The sequence below is a fragment of the Hyla sarda genome, chromosome 2 (assembly GCF_029499605.1).
Source record: "Hyla sarda isolate aHylSar1 chromosome 2, aHylSar1.hap1, whole genome shotgun sequence".
Taxonomy (NCBI): Eukaryota; Metazoa; Chordata; class Amphibia; order Anura; family Hylidae; genus Hyla; species Hyla sarda.
Genome location: NC_079190.1, coordinates 38,885,275 through 38,908,792, shown reverse-complemented (window position 1 = coordinate 38,908,792; position 23,518 = coordinate 38,885,275). Strand labels below are relative to the sequence as shown.

The window sequence follows — 23,518 nt, the reverse complement described above, 5'->3', positions numbered from 1 at the left end:
TGTTATGGGGGTCATGAGAGATGCAGGGGGGTGTTATGGGGGTCATGAGAGATGCAGGGGGGTGTTATGGGGGTCATGAGAGATGCAGGGGGGTGTTATGGGGGTCATGAGAGATGCAGGGGGGTGTTATGGGGGTCATGAGAGATGCAGGGGGGTGTTATGGGGGTCATGAGAGATGCAGGAGGGGTGTTATGGGGGTCATGAGAGATGCAGGAGGGGTGTTATGGGGGTCATGAGAGGTGCAGGGGGGTGTTATGGGGGTCATGAGAGGTGCAGGGGGGTGTTATGGGGGTCATGAGAGGTGCAGGGGGGTGTTATGGGGGTCATGAGAGGTGCAGGGGGGTGTTATGGGGGTCATGAGAGGTGCAGGGGGGTGTTATGGGGGTCATGAGAGGTGCAGGGGGGTGTTATGGGGGTCATGAGAGGTGCAGGGGGTGTTATGGGGGTCATGAGAGGTGCAGGGGGGTGTTATGGGGGTCATGAGAGGTGCAGGGGGGTGTTATGGGGGTCATGAGAGGTGCAGGGGGGTGTTATGGGGGTCATGAGAGGTGCAGGGGGGTGTTATGGGGGTCATGAGAGGTGCAGGGGGGTGTTATGGGGTCATGAGAGGTGCAGGGGGGTGTTATGGGGGTCATGAGAGGTGCAGGGGGGTGTTATGGGGGTCATGAGAGGTGCAGGGGGGTGTTATGGGGGTCATGAGAGGTGCAGGGGGGTGTTATGGGGGTCATGAGAGGTGCAGGGGGGTGTTATGGGGGTCATGAGAGGTGCAGGGGGGTGTTATGGGGGTCATGAGAGGTGCAGGGGGGTGTTATGGGGGTCATGAGAGGTGCAGGGGGGTGTTATGGGGGTCATGAGAGGTGCAGGGGGGTGTTATGGGGGTCATGAGAGGTGCAGGGGGGTGTATGGGGGTCATGAGAGATGCAGGGGGTGGTGTTAATGGGGGTCATGAGAGATGCAGGGGGTGGTGTTATGGGGGTCATGAGAGATGCAGGGGGTGGTGTTATGGGGGTCATGAGAGATGCAGGGGGTGGTGTTATGGGGGTCATGAGAGATGCAGGGGGTGGTGTTATGGGGGTCATGAGAGATGCAGGGGGTGGTGTTATGGGGGTCATGAGAGATGCAGGGGGTGGTGTTATGGGGGTCATGAGAGATGCAGGGGGTGGTGTTATGGGGGTCATGAGAGATGCAGGAGGGTGTTATGGGGGTCATGAGAGATGCGGGAGGGGTGTTATGGGGGTCATGAGAGATGCGGGAGGGGTGTTATGGGGGTCATGAGAGATGCGGGGGTGGTGTTATGGGGGTCATGAGAGATGCAGGGGGTGGTGTTATGGGGGTCATGAGAGATGCAGTGGGGTGTTATGGGGGTCATGAGAGATGCAGGAGGGGTGTTATGGGGGTCATGAGAGATGCAGGATGGGTGTTATGGGGGTCATGAGAGATGCAGGAGGGGTGTTATGGGGGTCATGAGAGATGCAGGAGGGGTGTTATGGGGGTCATGAGAGATGCAGGAGGGGTGTTATGGGGGTCATGAGAGATGCAGGGGGGGGTGTTATGGGGATCATGAGAGATGCAGGGGGGTGTTATGGGGGTCATGAGAGATGCAGGGGGGTGTTATGGGGGTCATGAGAGATGCAGGGGGGTGTTATGGGGGTCATGAGAGATGCAGTGGGGTGTTATGGGGGTCATGAGAGATGCAGTGGGGTGTTATGGGGGTCATGAGAGATGCAGGAGGGGTGTTATGGGGGTCATGAGAGATGCAGGAGGGGTGTTATGGGGGTCATGAGAGATTCAGGGGGTGTTATGGGGGTCATGAGAGATGCAGGGGGTGTTATGGGGGTCATGAGAGATGCAGGGGGGTGTTATGGGGATCATGAGAGATGCAGGAGGAGTGTTATGGGGATCATGAGAGATGCAGGAGGAGTGTTATGGGGATCATGAGAGATGCAGGGGGGTGTTATGGGGGTCATGAGAGATGCAGGGGGTGTTATGGGGGTCATGAGAGATGCAGTGGGGTGTTATGGGGGTCATGAGAGATGCAGGGGGGTGTTATTGGGGTCATGAGAGATGCAGGGGGTGTTATGGGGGTCGTGAGAGATGCAGGGGGTGTTATGGGGGTCGTGAGAGATGCAGGAGGGGTGTTATGGGGGTCGTGAGAGATGCAGGAGGGGTGTTATGGGGGTCGTGAGAGATGCAGGGGGTAGTGTTATGGAGGTCGTGAGAGATGCAGGAGGGGTGTTATGGGGGTCGTGAGAGATGCAGGAGGGGTGTTATGGGGGTCATGAGAGATGCAGGGGGGTGTTATGGGGGTCATGAAAGGTGCCCCCCCCTGCACCTCTCCTCATCACCCCCCCCCCCGGTTATAATAGTGATGAGGAGAGGTTTGGCGGGGGGTTATGGGGATGATGAGGACACAGAGGATAAGAGGGGGTGTATATGTATATATGATGTGTATGCATGTGTGGCAGTATTGTATTCAGTGGATACAGTGTGGAGCAGCATTATATTCAGGGTACAGTGTGTGGCAGCATTATATTCAGGGTACAGTGTGTGGCAGTATTATATTCAGGGGCACACTGTGTGGAAGCATTATATTCAGGGTACAGTGTGTGGCAGTATTATATTCAGGGTACAGTGTGTGGCAGTATTATATTCAGGGGTACAGTGTGTGGAAGCATTATATTCAGTGGATACAGTGTGTGGCAGCATTATAGTCAGGGTACAGTGTGTGGCAGCATTATAGTCAGGGTACAGTGTGTGGCAGCATTATATTCAGGGTACAGTGTGTGGCAGCATTATATTCAGGGTACAGTGTGTGGCAGCATTATATTCAGGGGTACAGTGTGTGGAAGCATTATATTCAGGGTACAGTGTGTGGCAGTATTATATTCAGGGTACAGTGTGTGGCAGCATTATAGTCAGGGTACAGTGTGTGGCAGGATTATATTCAGGGTACAGTGTGTGGCAGGATTATATTCAGGGTACAGTGTGGGGCAGTATTATATTCAGGGGTACAGTGTGTGGAAGCATTATATTCAGGGTACAGTGTGTGGCAGTATTATAGTCAGGGTACAGTGTGTGGCAGCATTATATTCAGGGTACAGTGTGTGGCAGTATTATATTCAAGGTACAGTGTGAGGCAGCATTATATTCAGGGTACAGTGTGTGGCAGCATTATATTCAGGGTACAGTGTGTGGCAGTATTATATTTAGGGGGTACAATGTGTGGCAGGATTATATTCAGGGTACAGTGTGGGGCAGTATTATATTCAGGGGTACAGTGTGTGGAAGCATTATATTCAGGGTACAGTGTGGCAGTATTATATTCAGTGGATACAGTGTGGAGTAGCATTATAGTCAGGGTACAGTGTGTGGAAGCATTATATTCAGGGTACAGTGTGTGGCAGCATTATAGTCAGGGTACAGTGTGTGGCAGCATTATAGTCAGGGTACAGTGTGTGGCAGTATTATATTCAAGGTACAGTGTGAGGCAGCATTATATTCAGGGTACAGTGTGTGGCAGTATTATATTCAGGGTACAGTGTGTGGCAGTATTATATTCAAGGTACAGTGTGAGGCAGCATTATATTCAGGGTACAGTGTGGGGCAGTATATTATTTAAAGTACACTTTCTGGCAAGGTTATAATGATTACTGTCTTCATGCAGAGGATGAGGATCTGCTGACAGTGAGGTGCCAATGATGCCTGGATGTCAGACTCTGCAGAGAAGATGGAGCTGGAGGAAGACCTGGTCTCTGGACCAGATGAAGAAGAAAAGATAACAGAGAAGATATCACTCAAGTCAGAAGACGTCACTCAGGTCACTGATATCATTGTGTTTTCTTCTGACTGTCCCATCAGAGCTGTAGTCACTTGTAAGTTCTGCAGTGATGAGGGGTAAAACTGTGTCCATTCTGTGTCTCTTCAGCTGTTACAAAACTACAACTCCCATTGCCAGAGGCTTTCCAGAATGATGGGAGTTTTAGCTTTCCAACAGCTGGAGAACCACTTTAACCGAGGTGATCGGTGGGGTTCTCAGCAGTCAAACCCCCACCAAAAAAAATGGCCCTGGGGGGGGGGGGGGGTCTGGACAGGGGGTATGGGTAGGGAACACTGCTGCACCTAATGTGGGGGGAACACTGCCTACCTAATGTGGGGGGAACACTGCCTACCTAATGTGGGGGAACTCTGCTGCACCTAATGTGGGGGGAACACTACGGCACCTAATGTGCGTCGTATTGATGTTCGCTCACGTTGCGCTTCCAGAAGCGCTTCCGTTACTATGTCCCAACGCCGGCCCTAGAGCGGGACGTGCGTCAACATCAAAGGGTGGGGGGGGGGGCTTCATGTCCATTTTGCTTGGGGCCCCCAAATTCCTTCAAATGGCCCTGATAGTCCCCCACATTAGGTGCAGTATAGTTCCCCCACATTAGGTGCAGTATAGTTCCCCCACATTAGGTGCAGTATAGTTCCCCACATTAGGTGCAGTATAGTCCCACACATTGGTGCATTATAGCTCTCCACATTAGGTGCAGTATAGTTCTCCACATTAGGTGCAGTATAGTTCTCCACATTAGGTTGGCAGTATATTTCCCCCACATTAGGTTGGCAGTATAGTTCCCCCACATTAGGTTGGCAGTATAGTTCCCCCACATTAGGTTGGCAGTATAGTTCACCATATTAGGTGCAGTATAATTCCCCACATTAGGTGCAGTATACAGTAGTTCCCCCCCACATTAGGTGCAGTATAATTCCCCACATTAGGTGCAGTATACAGTAGTTCCCCCACATTAGGTGCAGTATACAGTAGTTCCCCCACATTAGGTGCAGTATACAGTAGTTCCCCCTCATTAGGTGTAGTATAATTCCCCCCTTTAGGTGCAGTATACAGTAGTTCCCCACATTAGGTGCAGTATACAGTAGTTCCCCCACATTAGGTTCAGTATACAGTAGTTCCCCCACATTAGGTGCAGTGTAGTTCCCCCACATTAGGTGCAGTGTAGTTCCCCCACATTAGGTGCAGTGTAGTTCCCCCACATTAGGTGCAGTGTAGTTCCCCCACATTAGGTGCAGTGTAGTTCCCCCACATTAGGTGCAGTGTAGTTCCCCCACATTAGGTGCAGTGTAGTTCCCCCACATTAGGTGCAGTGTAGTTCCCCCACATTAGGTGCAGTGTAGTTCCCCCACATTAGGTGCAGTGTAGTTCCCCCACATTAGGTGCAGTGTAGTTCCCCCACATTAGGTGCAGTGTAGTTCCCCCACATTAGGTGCAGTATAGTTCCCCCACATTAGGTGCAGTATAGTTCCCCCACATTAGGTGCAGTGTAGTTCCCCACATTAGGTGCAGTGTAGTTCCCCCACATTAGGTGCAGTGTAGTTCCCCCACATTAGGTGCAGTATAGCTCTCCACATTAGGTGCAGTATAGCTCTCCACATTAGGTGCAGTATAGTTCTCCACATTAGGTGCAGTATAGTTCTCCACATTAGGTGCAGTATAGTTCCCCCACATTAGGTGCAGTATAGTTCCCCCACATTAGGTGCAGTATAGTTCCCCCACATTAGGTGCAGTATAGTTCCCCCACATTAGGTGCAGTATAGTTCCCCCACATTAGGTGCAGTATAGTTCCCCCACATTAGGTGCAGTGTAGTTCCCCCACATTAGGTGCAGTGTAGTTTCCCACATTAGGTGCAGTGTAGTTCCCCCACATTAGGTGCAGTGTAGTTCCCCCACATTAGGTGCAGTATAGCTCTCCACATTAGGTGCAGTATAGTTCTCCACATTAGGTGCAGTATAGTTCTCCACATTAGGTGCAGTATAGTTCCCCCACATAAGTTTGGCAGTATAGTTCCCCCACATTAGGTTGGCAGTATAGTTCCCCCACATTAGGTGCAGTATAGTTCACCACATTAGGTGCAGTATAGTCTCCCACATTAGGTGCAGTATACAGTAGTCCCTCCACATTAGGTGCAGTATACAGTAGTTTCCCACATTAGGTGCAGTATACAGTAGTTCCCCACATTAGGTGCAGTATACATTAGTTCCCCACATTAGGTGCAGTATACATTAGTTCCCCACATTAGGTGCAGTATACAGTAGTCCCCCCACATTAGGTGCAGTATACAGTAGTTCCCCACATTAGGTGCAGTATACAGTAGTTCCCCCACATTAGGTGCAGTATACAGTAGTTCCCCCACATTAGGTGCAGTATACAGTAGTTCCCCCACATTAGGTGCAGTATACAGTAGTTGCCCAACATTAGGTGCAGTATAATTCCCCACATTAGGTGCAGTATACAGTAGTTCCCCCACATTAGGTGCAGTATACAGTAGTTCCCCCACATTAGGTGCAGTATACAGTAGTTCCCCCACATTAGGTGGAGTATACAGTAGTTCCCCACATTAGGTGGAGTATACAGTAGTCCCCCCACATTAGGTGCAGTATACAGTAGTCCCCCCACATTAGGTGCAGTATACAGTAGTCCCCCCACATTAGGTGCAGTATACAGTAGTCCCCCCACATTAGGTGCAGTATACAGTAGTCTCCACACATTAGGTGCAGTATACAGTAGTCCCCCCCACATTAGGTGCAGTATACAGTAGTCCCCCCACATTAGGTGCAGTATACACTAGTCCCCCCACATTAGGTGCAGTATACAGTAGTCCCCCCACATTAGGTGCAGTATACAGTAGTTGCCCCACAGTAGGTGCAGTATAATTCCCCACATTAGGTGCAGTATACAGTAGTTCCCCCACATTAGGTGTGTAGTATACAGTAGTTCCCCCACATTAGGTGCAGTATAATTCCCCACATTAGGTGCAATATACAGTAGTTCCCCCACATTAGGTGCAGTATACAGTAGTTCCCCCACATTAGGTGCAGTATACAGTAGTTCCCCCGCATTAGGTGCAGTATAATTCCCCCCATTAGGTGCAGTATACAGTAGTTCCCCACATTAGGTGCAGTATACAGTAGTTCCCCCACATTAGGTGCAGTATACAGTAGTTCCCCCACATTAGGTGCAGTATAATTCCCCACATTAGGTGCAGTATACAGTAGTTCCCCCACATTAGGTGCAGTATACAGTAGTTCCCCCACATTAGGTGCAGTATACAGTAGTTCCCCCGCATTAGGTGCAGTATAATTCCCCCACATTAGGTGCAGTATAGTTCCCCCACATTAGGTGCAGTATAATTCCCCACATTAGGTGCAGTATACAGTAGTTCCCCCACATTAGGTGCAGTATACAGTAGTTCCCCCGCATTAGGTGCAGTATAATTCCCCCACATTAGGTGCAGTATAGTTCCCCCACATTAGGTGCAGTATAGTTCCCCCACATTAGGTGCAGTATAGTTCCCCCACATTAGGTGCAGTATAGTTCCCCCACATTAGGTGCAGTATAGTTCCCCCACATTAGGTGCAGTATAGTTCCCCCACATTAGGTGCAGTATAGTTCCCCCACATTAGGTGCAGTACAGTTCCCCCACATTAGGTGCACTATAATTCCACCACATTAGGTGCAGTATAATTCCCCACATTAGGTGCAGTATAGTTCCCCCACATTAGGTGCAGTATAGTTCCCCCACATTAGGTGCACTATAATTCCACCACATTAGGTGCAGTATAGTTCCACCACATTAGGTGCAGTATAGTTCCCCCACATTAAGTGCAGTATGTTCCCCTACAGACATACAGCCTTCAGCCATATACAGTGTATGGATGGAGGCTGTATGCCTGTTTACTGCCCCACTTGAGTATTCCGACCACCGCTCCTGGGTCACGATCTACTGCTATGGCCTATGGGCCATCCCGGTCACGATCTACTGCTATGGCCTATGGGCCATCCCGGGAGCAGCGGTCGGAACACTGAAGATGACCGCAGGTCACTTACCATACCCGCGCGTCCTCCTCACTGCTGCGCTCTGCTGTACTGTTGCTATGGGCGCACGCACGTGATGTCAGTGCCGTCACTGCGTGCGCTTCCTCCCAACGGCCCCAGCGTTTTTAAAGTTAACGCGGGGCCGCTATGAAGTAAACGGGGCATCCTTGTGTCCTGAAAAGATTTTTCGGGACACAGGGATGTCCCGAATGTGACGGGGCCCCCCTGCGGGCACGGGGGCCCGGAGCTGGTCACTGTTTTAAAGTGGCCACGGCCGGACTGCTAATCTTTAACAAGAAGCCAACGCTGCGGCCACTTTAAAAAAGTTGCCCCCCCCCCCTACTGAGCAGCCGGCAGTGGGCCCCCTGGGGGATGGGGGCCCTAGGCAATTGCCTGGTTTGCCCCGCCCTAACACCGGCCCTGCTTATAATGAAAAATGGCAGCAATGTTTTAAAAAGGTTATGTGTGAAAATCCGGTATATTGAGAGCAATATTACCAATAATGCCAGTATACAAGGAGGAAAATTATCACCATACATATTTCCATGATACTGTTACTGACCAAATCCTGTATTCTGAGAGTAATATTACCAATAATACCAGTATACAAGGAGGAATATTATCCCCATACATATTACCATCATACTGTTACTAGCCAAATCCTGTATACTGAGACCAATATTACCAGTATACAAGGAGGAATATTATGCCCATACATATTACCGTGATACTGTTACTGACCAAATCCTGTAAACTGAGATTGAAATGATCAATATCAGTATACAAGGGACAAGTAATACCGCCACATCATGACCAGTATCACCGCAGAATGACTAATATCCCCACACTGCTACTGAAAAAAATCCACTCGGCAAAGACCAAGGTTAACTCCATACAGTGATCATATACAGATAGATACCAACACTACAAAGGTGCCCCCCTTCCCTCTCCCCTTCTTAGCTAAGTAAATGTTCAGCCTTAATAAATTAGGTAGGTAGGCAGGCTTCTTCCCACTTCTACCTCCATTCCACATTAGGCTGTATTCACCCCACGATTGTTACATACGGGACCGGATCCGATAGGGATATTTGAAAACCAGGCACTCCCGTATCTCAGCCGGACCCGGCCCCCATCTCATCTCATTTGAATGAGCCGACCGGAGTCAAATAGTGACTCCGGTCGGCTTATTTTTGCCCCATATCCGGTTTTGTGACCAGACTTAAAACCTTGGTATACTACAGTTTTAAGTACGGTCACAAATCTGGATACGGGGCAAAACTGAGCCGACTGGAGTCATTATCTGACTCCGGTCGGCTCATTCAAACGAGATGTGGGCCGGGTCCGGCTGAGATACCGGAGCGCCTGGTTTTCACATCTCCCAGCCAGATCCGGTTTGTAACAATTGTGGTGTGAATGCAGCCTTAGCTAGATATATCTCTCTCCACCCAGGGCAGAACTGGGGCTAAAAACCAACCCTGAAAAAATGATCATACCAGCCCCACAGCATTGTGTCATTGTGGCAGCCGCCGGCAGCAGGGAAGGGACAGGGAAGCCTGACATTTGATTTGCCAGGCCTCCATAAGAAAGCTATGTTGTGGCAGAAATGTGGTATTAACGCTTGGGGAAGACAGTATAAAAAAACCCTCTCTTCCTTGCTCTTGCGCTACCGCCAGAATCACGAAATTCAGTTCCCAGTGTCCAGCGCTTCTGGGTTAGGTGACGTTACACAGCTGCTCATTCAGTTATGGGCCGAAGCAATGTCCAGCCTCAGCCTCTGATTGGATGGCTAGTTATATGACGTCACCTGACCCGGAAGTGCCAGATACCAGGAACACAATTCCAGTAGTAGTGCAGAAGCGAGGAATTTAACTGTATAGGGACTAGGGCTACAAACTGTGGACTGCTAGTTGTTCCAAAAATGGTCTGGGCATGCTGGGAGTTGTAGTTTTGCTGGGAGTTTAAGTTAAGCAACAGCTGGAGGTCCACAGTTTGGAGACCATTGGCATAGGGAGAGATGCGCCCACCCACCCCGCTGGAACCAGCCCCAGGGACTAATTTCCGGGGTTTCAGCAGGATTTTCAATCTAAGATGACTCTGAATGACCGAGTGTCTCAGTGTTTTTCCTGGTGTCCTGGGATCGTGATGCCTGCACCAGTTTTATGCTGCCCGATGTTTAGGCAGAATAACTGATAAAACATTCCCCTTAACTGTAGTTAAATATAAAAAAATATTTATTATTTTTCATTAACTAACAACTTAAATTGCAATAAAAGAAAACCAAAGTGCCCTCTCTTACAAAGTAGTAACAACAGGTCTTCTCTCTTTAGAGGCCACCCCCCACATGACAGGTCCCCCCCCCTCTCCAGCCCCCCCCCCCCCCCCACATCACAGGTCCCCCCACACATCACATGTCCCCCCTCTCAAGCTCCCCCCACTTCACAGGTCCCCCCCCTCCAGCCCCCCCCCCCCACATCACAGGTCCCCCCCACATCACATGTCCCCCCCCCCCCCCCCCACATCACAGGTCCCCCACACACACATCACACACTACATAACAGGACTCTCACCCCTTTCCCTTACATATTAATAGCATAAGGTCCCCTTTCCTCTCACCCTGCATAGTAGATCTTCCCCCGAGCAGCTGCAGTCACTGTGCCGACAGGAGGAGCAGGAGGAGGGGCCAGGAACAGTGAGGAGGCAGAGAGTAGAGGCCGAGGTGAGTGCCTGTCTGTACAGCTCCCAGTACAGACTCTGTAGCCCCCAGTCCTCCGGACCTCCGCTCACTGTATCAGCCTGTCAGGCGTCTCAGGATCTGTGTGTAATGCTGCAGATGCTGAGCACACAGGTCCTGACAGAATGATACAGTGATTTGTAGGGACTCAGGCAGCTTGTCCTCCAGACACTGCCGGCCCAGAGGACGCACGGCCGAGCGGGAATTTTCCCGGTATCCCGCTAGGCCAGTCCAGCCCTGCCTTGGGATAGGGGATGTTTTTCAACACTGGACTACCCCTTTAATGGCCTCCAAAATGAAGTTCCTCTGATGTATGGGCATCAAGGGATCTTCCACTAAAAAAGATCACACAGCTTCCACTCCTCTGTCATGTGGGATGTTACTATATAATGAAGCAACATCTAGTGTTGCCCACATATAGTCCTCTTCCCGTATGATATCTTTCAATAGGGTTGATAAACGCCCATTTATCTCTGAGGTATGCTGGTAAAGACACCACAGATTTCTGTAACTGATGGTCTATATATTCAGATAAACATCTAGCAACTATCGGACGACCAGGTGTTTTTTTTTTCGGTCTTTATGTACCTTAGGTAGAAAATAAAAATAAGGTACATTTGGGTTGGGGTTAAATATTTATCATGTTTTTCCCTCTTAAAGGGGTACTACGCACCAAGACATCTTATCCCCTCTCCAAAGGACCCCCGTGATCTCGGTTGCGGCACCCTGTTGTCATCACTGCACAGAGAAAACTTACTCTGTGCGTAATGATGGGTGATACAGGGGCCAGAACATCGGCATAGCCATTGACTGTCCTGGCACGCTGGGAGTTTTGCTACAGCTGGAGACACCCTATTTGGGAAGCACTGCCGTAGGGTCATTTGGTGTTGGATGCAAATCCCTAATTTAGGCCTCAAATGCACATGGTGCTGTTTCACTTTGGAGCCCTCTCATATTTCAAGGCAACAGTTTTGGGTTACAATTTTTTTTCCTCTTCTTTTACCCCTTAAGAAAAGGTAAATTTTGGGTCTACACCAGCATGTTAGTGTAAACAGAGTGTACCATATACATTTGAGGCCTAAATTGGTGATTTGCACAGGGGTGGCTGGTAGTTACAGCAGGTCTGACATAAACATAAAAAACACCCATATGTGACCCCCATTTAGAAAACTACACCCCTCATGTAAAGTAACAAGGGGTATAGTGAGCCTTAACATCCCACAGGTGTTTGACAAATTTTAGTTAAAGTTGGAGGTGAAAATAAAAAAATGCATATTTTTTTCCCCTAAAATGCTGTTGTTACCCCAATTTTATCATTTTCACAAGGGGAAATAGGAGAAAAAGCCCTGCAAAATTTGTAACCCCAATTCTTCTGAGTCAGAAAATACCCCTTATGTGGATGTAAAGTGCTCTGCGGGGGAACTACAGGGCTCAGAAGAGAAGGAGCACCATTGGGCTTTTGGAGAGAGAATCTGGCTGAAATTGAAGGCCATGTGCGTTTAGGCCTCCATGGTGCCAGAACAATGAACCCCCCCCCTACATGTGACCCCATTTTGGAAACTACACCCCTAGTAAGAGGTGCAGTGAGCATTTACATCTCACATGTTTTTGATAGATTTTTTTGAGCAGTGGTCTGTCAAAATGAAAAATGAAATTTTTTCATTTGCACAGCCCACTGTTCCAAAGATCTGTCAAATGCCAGTGGGGTTTAACCCCTTAAGGAATCAGCCCATTTTCACCTTAAGGACCCGGCCATTTTTTGCACATCTGACCACTGTCACTTTAAGTATTAATAACTCTGGGATGCTTTTACTTTTCATTCTGATTCTGAGATTGTTTTTTCGTGACATATTCTACTTCATGTTAGTGGTAAATTTTTGTCGAGGCTTGCATCATTTCTTGGTGAAAAATTCCAAAATTTGATGAAAAAATTTAAAATTTAGCATTTTTCTAACTTTGAAGCTCTCTGCTTGTAACAAAAACAGACATTCCAAATAAATTATATATTGATTCACAGATACAATATGTCTACTTTATATTTTCATCATAAAGTTGACAGGTTTTTACTTTTGCTTGATATGCAAAAAAATTGGAAACACAAAAGGGGAAGCACAACAATGTGCCGTAAATGTATTCAGATAAAAAGAAAAAAGAAGAGGTGAAAGAAACTTGCTCACCTTCTGGTGTTGTGCAGTGAGCACAACACCATATCGCGCTTGTATCCCGTTTCAAAGGGAATAGTGAGATCAGGGGTGCAGCTCACACCGTGGCGTCCTGGGATTCCTGGACGTCTGGAGGATGCAAGTGATGAAGATCCCCGGGGCTCCGGTTCACGTGGTAAAAAAGGTGTGTTAGAGCGCTCACTCCTGTGGATTAGCTTGACTGTATCGTAGCAGTATAGAGGTAGCCGGACACGGTTAAGTTTAAGAGATAATAACCGGATTTTATTAGGGTAGATCACAGATAACGCATTTCGAGGGATGGGACCCCCTCTTCGTCAGATCCAATGATGTGGCAGATGTGGGAGGCCACTGATTTATGCAAAAAAAAGCCCGCGAAATTTAACAGCAATTACCATGTACAGAATAAAATACATATATTCATCTGTGCAATACAGTTTGCACGGTGCTGAGGGTATCTCAAATCCAAAGCAAACATAAATTTAAAACAAATTACATTTAACCCCTTAACCCCTTAAGGACCGGGGTTTTTTCCATTTTTGCATTTTCGTTTTTTGCTCCTTACCTTAAAAAAATCATAACTCTTTCAATTTTGCACCTAAAAATCCATATGATGGCTTATTTTTTGCGCCACCAATTCTAATTTGTAATGACGTCAGTCATTTTGCCCAAAAATCTACGGTGAAACGGAAAAAAAAATCATTGTGCGACAAAATTGAAAAAAAAAACGCAGTTTTGTAACTTTTGGGGGCTTCCGTTTCTACGTAGTACATTTTTCGGTAAAAATGACACCTTATCATTATTCTGTAGGTCCATACGATTAAAATGATACCCTACTTATATAGATTTGATTTTTTCGGACTTCTGGAAAAAATCATAACTACATGCAGGAAAATTAATACGTTTAAAATTGTCATCTTCTGACCCCTATAACTTTTTTATTTTTCTGTGTATGGGGCGGTATGAGGGCTCATTTTTTGCGCCGTGATCTGAAGTTTTTAACGGTATAATTTTTGCATTGATAGGACTTATTGATCGCTTTTTATTCATTTTTAAATGATATAAAAAGTGACCAAAAATGCACTTTTTTGGACTTTGGAATTTTTTTGCGCGCACGCCATTGACCAAGCGGTTTAATTAATGATATATTTTTATAATTCGGACATTTCCGCACGCGGTGATACCATATATGTTCATTTTTCTTTTTATTTACACTGTGTTTTTTTTTTTATTGGAAAAGGGGGGTGATTCAAACTTTTAATAGGGGAGGAGTTAAATGATCTTTATTCACTTTTTTTTTTCACTTTTTTTTTGCAGTGTTATAGGTCCCATAGGGACCTATAACACTTCACACACTGATCTTCTATTCTGATCACTGGTTTCTCATAAGAAACCAGTGATCAACGATTCTGCCGCATGACTGCTCATGCCTGGATCTCAGGCACTGAGCAGTCATTCGGCGATCGGACAGCGAGGAGGCAGGTAGGGGCCCTCCCGCTGTCCTGTCAGCTGTTCGGGATGCCGCGATTAGCCGCGGCTATCCCGAACAGCCCGACTGAGCTAGCCGGCCACTTTCGGTTTCACTTTTAGCCGCGCGGCTCAGCTCTGAGCGCGCGGCTAAAGGGTTAATAGCGCGCGGTGCCGCGATCGGCGCTGCGCGTTATTAGAGGCGGGTCCCGGCTTCACTATGACGCCGGGCCCGCCGTGATATGACGCGGGGTTACTGTGTAACCCCGCGTTATATCAGGAGAGCAGGTCCAAGGGCGTACCTGTACGCCCTTGGTCCTTAAGGGGTTAAGGACCCGGCCATTTCACACCTTAGGACCAGAGCGTTTTTTGCACATCTGACCACTGTCACTTTAAACATTAATAACTCTGGAATGCTTTTAGTTATCATTCTGATTCCAAGATAGTTTTTTTCGTGACATATTCTACTTTAACATAGTGGTAAAATTTTATGGTAACTTGCATCCTTTCTTGGTGAAAAATCCCAAAATTTGATGAAAAATTTGAAAATTTTGCATTTTTCTAACTTTGAAGCTCTCTGCTTGTAAAGAAAATGGATATTCCAAATAAAAAAAATGTTGATTCACATATACAATATGTCTACTTTATGTTTGCATCATAACATTGAGGTGTTTTTACTTTTGGAAGACACCAGAGAGCTTCAAAGTTCAGCAGCAGTTTTCCAATTTTTCACAAAATTTTCAAACTCACTATTTTTCAGGGACCAGTTCAGGTTTGAAGTGGATTTGAAGGGTCTTCATATTAGAAATACCCCACAAATGACCCCATTATAAAAACTGCACCCCCCAAAGTATTCAAAATGACATTCAGTCAGTGTTTTAACCCTTTAGGTGTTTCACAGGAATAGCAGCAAAGTGAAGGAGAAAATTCACAATCTTCATTTTTTACACTCACATGTTCTTGTTAACCCAATTTTTGAATTTTTACAAGGGGTAAAAGGAGAAAATGTATACTTATATTTGTAGCCCAATTTCTCTCGAGTAAGCACATACCTCTTATGTCTATGTAAAGTGTTCGGTGGGCGCAGTAGAGGGCTCAGAAAGGAAGGAGCGACAAGGGGATTTTGGAGAGTACGTTTTTCTGAAATGGTTTTAGGGGGGCATGTAGCATTTAGGAAGCCCCTATGGTGCCAGAACAGCAAAAAAAAACACATGCCATACCATTTTGGAAACTAGACCCCTTGAGGAACATAACAAGGAATGAAGTGAGCCTTAATACCCCACAGGTTTTTCACGACTATTGCATATGTAAAAAATTTTTTTTTTCACTAAAATGTGTGTTTCCCCCCAAATTTCACATTTTTGCAAGGGTTAATAGCAGAAAAGACCCCCCAACATTTGTAACCCCATCTCTTCTGAGTATGGAGGTACACCATAAGTTGACCTGAAGTGCACTACGGGCGAACTACAATGCTCAGAAGAGAAGGCGTCATATTTGGCTTTTTGAGAGCAAATTTTGATCGGGGGGCATGTCGCATTTAGGATGCCCCTATGGTGCCAGAACAGCAGAAAAGAAACACATGCCATACCATTTTGGAAACTAGACCCCTTGAGGAACGTAACAAGGAATAAAGCGAGCCTTAATACCCCACAGTGGTTTCACGACTTTTGCATATGTAAAAAAAATAATAATTTTATCACTAAAATGTGTTTACCCCCAAATTTCACATTTTTGCAAGGGTTAATAGCAGAAAAGACCCCCCAAAATTTGTAACCCCATCTCTTCTGAGTGTGGAAATACCCCATGTGTGGACGTCAAGTGCTCTGCTGGCGCACTACAATGCTCAGAAGAGAAGGAGCGCAATTGAGCTTTTGGGGAAAAAATTGTTTGGAATGGAAGTTGTTACGCCGGTCCCTGCTCCTCCCTGGAGCACTCGTGGCGTTCGTCTCTGTGCAGCGCCCCGGACAGACCCGCTGACCGGGAGCGCTGCACTGGTGTCACCAGCGGGGATGCGATCCGCGTAGCGGGACGCGCCCGCCCGCGGGTTGCATCCCAATCTCCTCAACTGCCCCGTCCTCTGGCTGTTCAGTCCCGGCGCGCGCGGCCCCGCTCTCTAGGGCGCGCGCTCCGACTCTCTGAAATTTAAAGGGCCACTGCACCATTAATTGGTGGCTGGCCCAATCAGTACCTGCACCTGTGCTATGTATATATAAACCCACTTCCCCTACCTGTCCTTTCTGGATCTTGTTGCCTTGTGCCCTGTGAAAGCGTTTAGTGTGTTCCCAGGCCTGTGTAACCAGACCTTCTGCTGTTGCCCCTGACTACAACTCTTGCTGCCTGCCCTGACCTTCTGCTACGACCGACCTTGCTTTTGCCTTGTCCCTGTGTACCGCGCCTGTCTCAGCTGTCAGCTGGGGTTGAGTCGCTATCGGGTGGAACGACCTGGGGGTTACCTGCTGCTGCAAGTCCATCTCGCTTTGCGGCGGGCTCTGGTGAAAACCAGTAACCTCTGGTACGGCCCACGCCATCACCCCACTGACACAGAGGATCCACCACCAGTGTCCTCTCTGCATACCAGTCCGGATCCTGACAGTAGATCCGGCCATGGATCCCGCTGAGGTCCTGCTTAGTGTCGCTGACCTAACCACGGTGGTCGCCCAGCAATCCCAACAGATCGCGCAACAAGGACAGCAGCTGACTCAACTGACTGTCATGCTGCAACAGCTTCTGCCGCAACTTCAGCAATCATCTCCTCCGCCAGCTCCTGCATCTCCTCCGCAGCGAGTGGCTGCTCCCAGCTGCCGCCTGTCTCTCCCGGACAAGTTTGATTGGGACTCTAAACAGTGCCGTGTATTCCTGTCCCAGTGTTCCCTAAACTTGGAGATGATGTCGGATCAATTCCCCACTGAACGGTCTAAGGTGGCTTTTGTGGTCAGTCTCCTGTCTGGAAAGGCCTTGTCATGGGCCACACCGCTCTGGGACCGCAACGATCCTGCCACTGCTACAATCCAGTCCTTCTTCTCAGAAATACGTAGTGTCTTTGAGGAGCCAGCCCGGGCCTCCTCAGCCGAGACTGCTTTGCTGAACTTCGTCCAAGGGAGTTCTTCCGTAGGCGAATACGCCATCCAGTTTCGTACCCTCGCCTCAGAGCTATCCTGGAACAATGAGGCCCTCTGCGCGACCTTCAAGAAAGGCTTCTCCAGTAACATCAAAGATGTCCTGGCCGCACGAGAAATTCCTGCAAATTTGTCTGAACTTATCCATTTGGCCACCTGCATCGACATGCGTTTCTCTGAAAGACGCCAGGAACTTCGACAGGAAAAGGATCTTGTTCGCACCAGGCGATTTCTCTCCACGGCTCCTCTCTTCCAAAGTCCTTTGCAATCTGTTCCTGTGCCTTCCGCCGAGGAGGCTATGCAAGTGGATCGGTCCCGCCTGACCTTGCAAGAGAGGACTCGCCGCCATAACGAGAATCTGTGCCTGTACTGTGCTAGTACCGAACACTTCCTAAAAGACTGTCCTATCCGCCCTCCGCGTCAGGAGAAACGCACTCCATTACCTCACAAAGGTGAGACGACTCTTGGTGTGAGTTCTGCTTCTCCACGTCTGACTTTGCCTGTGCGGATTTCTCCTTCCGCCAATTCCTCCTTCTCAGCTGTGGCCTTCTTGGACTCTGGTTCTGGAGGAAATTTTATTTTGGCTTCTTTTGTTAATAGGTTCAGCATCCCAGTGACCTGTCTCGTCAAACCGCTCTATATTTATTCTGTCAACGGAGAAAAGTTGGACTGAACTGTGCGCTACCGCACAGAACCCCTGCCTATGAGCATTGGACTGCAGCATGAAAAAATTGAGTTTTTTGTTCTGCCCAACTGCACCTCTGAAGTTCTTCTCGGCCTGCCGTGGCTCCAACGTCATGCTCCTACCCTTGACTGGACCACCGGGGAGATCAAAAGTTGGGGTCCTTCTTTTCTCAAACGATGACTCACATCTGCTTCCACTTGTCAAACCCCTGTGGCTCCACCTATACCGGGCCTTCCCAAGGCCTACCAGGACTTTTCTGATGTTTTCTGCAAAAAGCAAGCAGAGATCTTACCACCTCATAGGCCTTATGATTGTCCCATTGACCTCCTTCCTGGTACCACTCCGCCCCGGGGCAGGATCTACCCTCTGTCTGCCCCAGAGACTCAAGCCATGTCTGAGTATATCCAAGAGAACCTAAAGAGAGGTTTTATTCGGAAGTCCTCATCCCCTGCTGGAGCGGGGTTCTTCTTTGTCTCTAAAAAGGATGGATCCTTACGACCATGCATTGATTACCGCGGTTTAAATAAAATTACCATCAAAAACCGCTATCCCCTGCCTCTCTCTCTCTGAACTCTTTGACCGTCTTCGCGGAGCTAATATATTCACTAAATTGGACTTAAAGGGCGCATATAATCTTATTTGCATCAGGAAAGGTGATGAGTGGAAAACCGCGTTCAATACTAGAGATGGACATTTAAAAAATCTAGTTATGCCCTTTGGGCACTGCAACGCCCCTGCAGTCTTCCAGGACTTCGTTAATTAGATATTTTGGGACTTATTATATACCTGTGTTGTGGTTTACCTGGACGACATCTTGATTTTTTTCCTCTAACTTGGAGGAACACCGTCGTCATGTCCATCTAGTGCTCCAAAGACTTAGTGAAAACCACTGTATGCTAAAATTGAAAAATGTATCTTTGAATGCAACAGTCTTCCTTTCCTAGGTTACCTAGTCTCCGGCCAAGGGCTTCAAATGGATCCAGAGAAACTGTCAGCGGTTTTGGATTGGCCACGCCCTTCTGGACTCCGCGCTATCCAACGCTTCCTAGGATTTGCCAACTATTACCGACAGTTTATTCCCTACTTCTATTGTGGCCCTGACCAGGAAGAATGCTAATCCTAAGTCATGGCCTCCTCAAACAGATGAGGCCTTCAATCGTCTCAAAACTGCCTTCGCTTCTGCACCAGTGCTGTCCAGACCTGATCCATTGAAACCTTTCTTCCTGGAAGTTGACGCTTCCTCAGACGGAGACGGAGCCATACTTCTTAAAAAAAAAACTCTACCGGACGTAACATTACTTGTGGTTTTTTCTCTAAAACGTTCTATCCGGCAGAAAAGAATTACTCTATTGGAGATCGTGAACTTCTGGCCATCAAGTTGGCACTCGAGGAGTGGAGGCATCTATTGGAGGGTTCCAAACACCCTATTGTCATTTACACTGACCACAAGAATCTCTCGTACCTCCAGTCTGCTCAGCGTCTGAATCCTTGCCAGGCTAGATGGTCGTTGTTTTTTGCCCGCTTTAACTTCGAGATACACTTCCGTCCCGCAGACAAAAATGTCAGAGCTGACGCCCTTTCTTGTTCTTCTGATGCCACCAAATCTGAAGCCCCTCTGCAGCATATCGTACTGCCTGAGTGCCTAGTCTCCTCTGCTCCAGCATCACTGGGACAAACCCCCCCTGGAAAGACTTTTGTTCCTCCACGCCTTCGCCTCAAGATCCTCAAATCGGGACATTCCTCTCACCTAGCTGGCCATGCTGGCATTAAAAAGTCCTTCCAGCTCATTTCCCATTTGCATTGGTGGCCTACTCTAGAGGGTGACGTTACTGATTTCCTTCCTTTCCCCGTCCCTGAGCAACCATGGTCCCAAATTGCCATGGATTTCATTACTGATCTGCCCGTATCCCATGGCAACGCGATCATCTGGGTGGTCGTTGATCGTTTTTCCAAAATGGCACACTTCATTCCGCTTCCAGGTCTCCCTTCTGTGCCACAGTTGTCGAAGCTATTTTTTCTGCATATTTTTCGGATAGAGGCGTTCAATTTCTGTCGAAATTTTGGAGAGCTCTCTGTAACCAATTAAAAATCAAATTAAATTTCTCGTCCTCCTATCACCCGCAATCCAATGGACAAGTAGAGAGAGTAAACCAGATTCTTGGTGACTACTTGCGACATTTTGTCTCCTCCCGCCAAGATGATTGGGTCGACCTTCTGCCTTGGGCTGAATTCTCGTACAATTTCAAAAATTCGGAACCCTCTGCCAAATCCCCATTCTTTGTGGTGTATGGCCGTCACCCTCTGCCCCCCCCCCCTCCCCATTCCCACTTCTTCTGGACTTCCTGCTGTAGATGAAGTAACCCGGGATTTCTCTGTTATCTGGAAGGAGACTCAAAAGTCGCTCCTACTGGCCTCGTCTCGTATGAAGAGACATGCAGATAAGAAGAGAACTCCTCCTGTCTTTGCTCCTGGGGACAAAGTGTGGCTCTCTGCCAAATATATCCAGTTTCGTGTTCCTAGCTACAAGCTGGGTCCATGTAACCTTGGACCATTTAAAGTCAAGAGTCAAATCAATTCTGTCTCCTACAAACTTCTTCTTCCTCCTTCTCTTCGTATTCCTAACTCCTTTCATGTTTCCCTTCTCAAACCTCTCGTTCTTAACCGCTTCTCCCCCAAGGTAACCGCTCCTGCTCCTGTCTCTGGCTCCTCTGATGTCTTCATGCTAAAAGAAATCCTCGCCTCCAAGGTAGTCAGAGGTAAAAAAAAAAATTCTCGTTGACTGGGGGAATTGTGGCCCCGAAGAGGGGTCTTGGGAGACCGAGGACAATATCCTCGACAAGGAACTCATCCATAGGTTCCTGGGCTCCAAAAAGAGGGGGAGACCAAAGGGGGGTACTGTTACGCCGAGCGCTCCGGGTCCGACCTTGCTCTTGCCTTGTCCCTGTGTACTGCGCCTGTCTCAGCTGTCAGTTGGGGTTGAGTCGCTATCGGGTGGAACGACCTGGGGGATACCTGCGGCTGCAAGTCCATCCCGCTTTGTGGCGGGCTCTGGTGAAAACCAGTAACCCCTTAGACTCCGTTCCCCTGGTACGGCCCATGCCATCACCCCACTGACACAGAGGATCCACCACCAGTGTCCTCGCTGCATACCAGTCCGGATCCTGACAGAAGTCAGGGGCCATGTGGGTTTACAAAGCCCCCCGTGGTGCCTGAACAGTGGACCCCCCACATGTGACCCTATTTTGGAAACTACACCCCTTGCAGAATTTAATAAGGGGTGCAGTGAGTATTTACACCCCACTGGCGTTTGACAGATCTTTGGAACAGTGGGCTGTGCAAATGAAAAATAAAATTTTTCATTTTCATGGACCACTGTTCCAAAAATCTGTCAGACACCTGTGGGGCGTAAATGCTCACTGTACCCCTTATTACATTACGTGAGTGGTGTTGTTTCCAAAATGGGATCACATGTGGGTATTTATTTTTTTGCGTTTACCGTATATACTCGAGTATAAGCCGAGTTTTTCAGCACGATTTTTCGTGCTGAAAACACCCCCCTCAGCTTATACTCGAGTGAACTCCCCCACCCGCAGTGGTCTTCAACCTGCGGACTTCCAGAGGTTTCAAAACTACAACTCCCAGCAAGCCAGGGCAGCCATCGGCTGTCCGGGCTTGTTGGGAGTTGTAGTTTTGAAACCTCCGGAGGTCCGCAGGTTGAAGACCACTGCGGCCTTCAACATCATCCAGCCCCCTCTCACCCCCTTTAGTTCTGAGTACTCACCTCCGCTCGGCGCTGGTCCGGTCCTGCAGGGTTGTCCGGTGAGGAGGTGGTCCGGTGGGATAGTGGTTCCGGGCTGCTATCTTCACTGGGGAGGCCTCTTCTAAGCGCTTCGGGCCCGGCCTCAGAATAGTCACGTTGCCTTGACAACGACGCAGAGGTGCGTTCATTGCCAACGTACTTCTGCGTCATTGTCAAGGCAACGCCTCTATTCCGGGCCGGAAGCGCGGAGAAGAGGCGCCCCCGGTGAAGATAGCAGCCCGGAACCACTATCCCACCGGACCACCTCCTCACCGGACAGCCCTGCAGGACCGGACCAGCGCCGAGCGGAGGTGAGTACTCAGAACTAAAGGGGGTGAGAGGGGGCTGGATGATGTTGAAGGCCGCAGTGGTCTTCAACCTGCGGACCTCCGGAGGTTTCAAAACTACAACTCCCAGCAAGCCCGGACAGCCGATGGCTGCCCGGGCTTGCTGGGAGTTGTAGTTTTGAAACCTCTGGAGGTCCGCAGGTTGAAGACCACTGAGGGCGAATGATGAGAAGAGGATGATGAAGGGGGGGGTGTGGGGATGATGAAGGGGGTGGGGATGATGACAAGGGGATGATGAAGGTGGGATGTGTGGGATGATAAGGGGATGATGAAGGGGGGATGTGCGGGATGATTACAAGGGGATGATGAAGGGGGGTGGGGATGATGACAAGGGGATGATGAAGGGGGGATGTGTGGGATGATAAGGGGATGATGAAGGGGGGATGTGTGGGATGATGACAAGGGGATGATGATGATGATGATGAGGATGTTAATGACGGGTCTGGATGATGACAGGGGGGGGATGAGGTATTTCCCACCCTAGGCTTATACTCGAGTCAATAACTTTTCCTGGGATTTTGGGTTGAAATTAGGGGTCTCGGCTTATACTCGGGTCGGCTTATACTCGAGTATATACGGTATGTCAGAACCGCTGTAAAATCAGCCACCCCTGTGCAAAGCACCAATTTAGGCCTCAAATGTACATAGTGCGCTCTCACTCCTGAGCCTTGTTGTGTGCCCGCAGAGCATTTTACGCCCACATATGGGGTATTTCTGTACTCAGGAGAAATTGCGTTACAAATTTTGGGGGGTCTTTTTTTCCTTTTAACGCTTGTGAAAATAAAAAGTAAAGGGCAACACCATCATGTTAGTGAAAAATGTTTTATTTTTTTACATTATCAAGCTGGTGTAGCCCCAACTTTTCCTTTTCATAAGGGGTAAAAGGAGAAAAAGCCCTCCAAAATTTGTTGTGAAATTTCTCCCGAGTACGGAGATACCCCATATGTGGCCCTAAACTGTTTCCTTGAAATACGACAGGGCTCCGAAGTGAGAGAGCTCCATGCGCATTTGAGGACTAAATTAGGGATTGCATAGGGGTGGACATAGGGGTATTCTACGCCAGTGATTCCCAAACAGGGTGCCTCCAGTTGTTGCTAAATTCCCAGCATGCCTGGATAGTCAGTGGCTGTCCGGAAATGCTGGGAGTTGTTGTTTTGCAACAGCTAGAGGCTCCGTTTTGAAAACACTGCCATACAATACATTTTTCATTTTTATTGGGGGGGGGGGGGGACAGTGTAAGTGGTGTATAAGTAGTGTTTTACTCTTTATTATGTGTTAGTGTAGTGTTTTTTAGGGTACATTCGCACTGACGTGTTACG

The 23,518-nt window shown here is 48.4% G+C and overlaps 1 protein-coding gene across 5 annotated transcripts in view; it reads left to right on the top strand.

Moving 5' to 3' along the window:
- The first annotated feature begins 3,679 nt into the window (after positions 1-3,679).
- Positions 3,680-23,518, top strand: part of MMP20 (matrix metallopeptidase 20) — a 109,161-nt gene continuing 89,322 nt past the window's right edge. For 3 of the 5 annotated variants that reach the window (XM_056561563.1, XM_056561562.1, XM_056561567.1), the window contains exon 1: positions 3,680-3,817. In XM_056561563.1, the coding sequence (XP_056417538.1) occupies positions 3,707-3,817 (111 nt within the window). In that variant the 5' untranslated portion in view covers positions 3,680-3,706. Of the gene's footprint in view, positions 3,818-10,499; positions 10,591-23,518 lie in introns of all 5 variants that reach the window. The other 2 variants (XM_056561558.1, XM_056561571.1) reach the window with 2 other exon arrangements.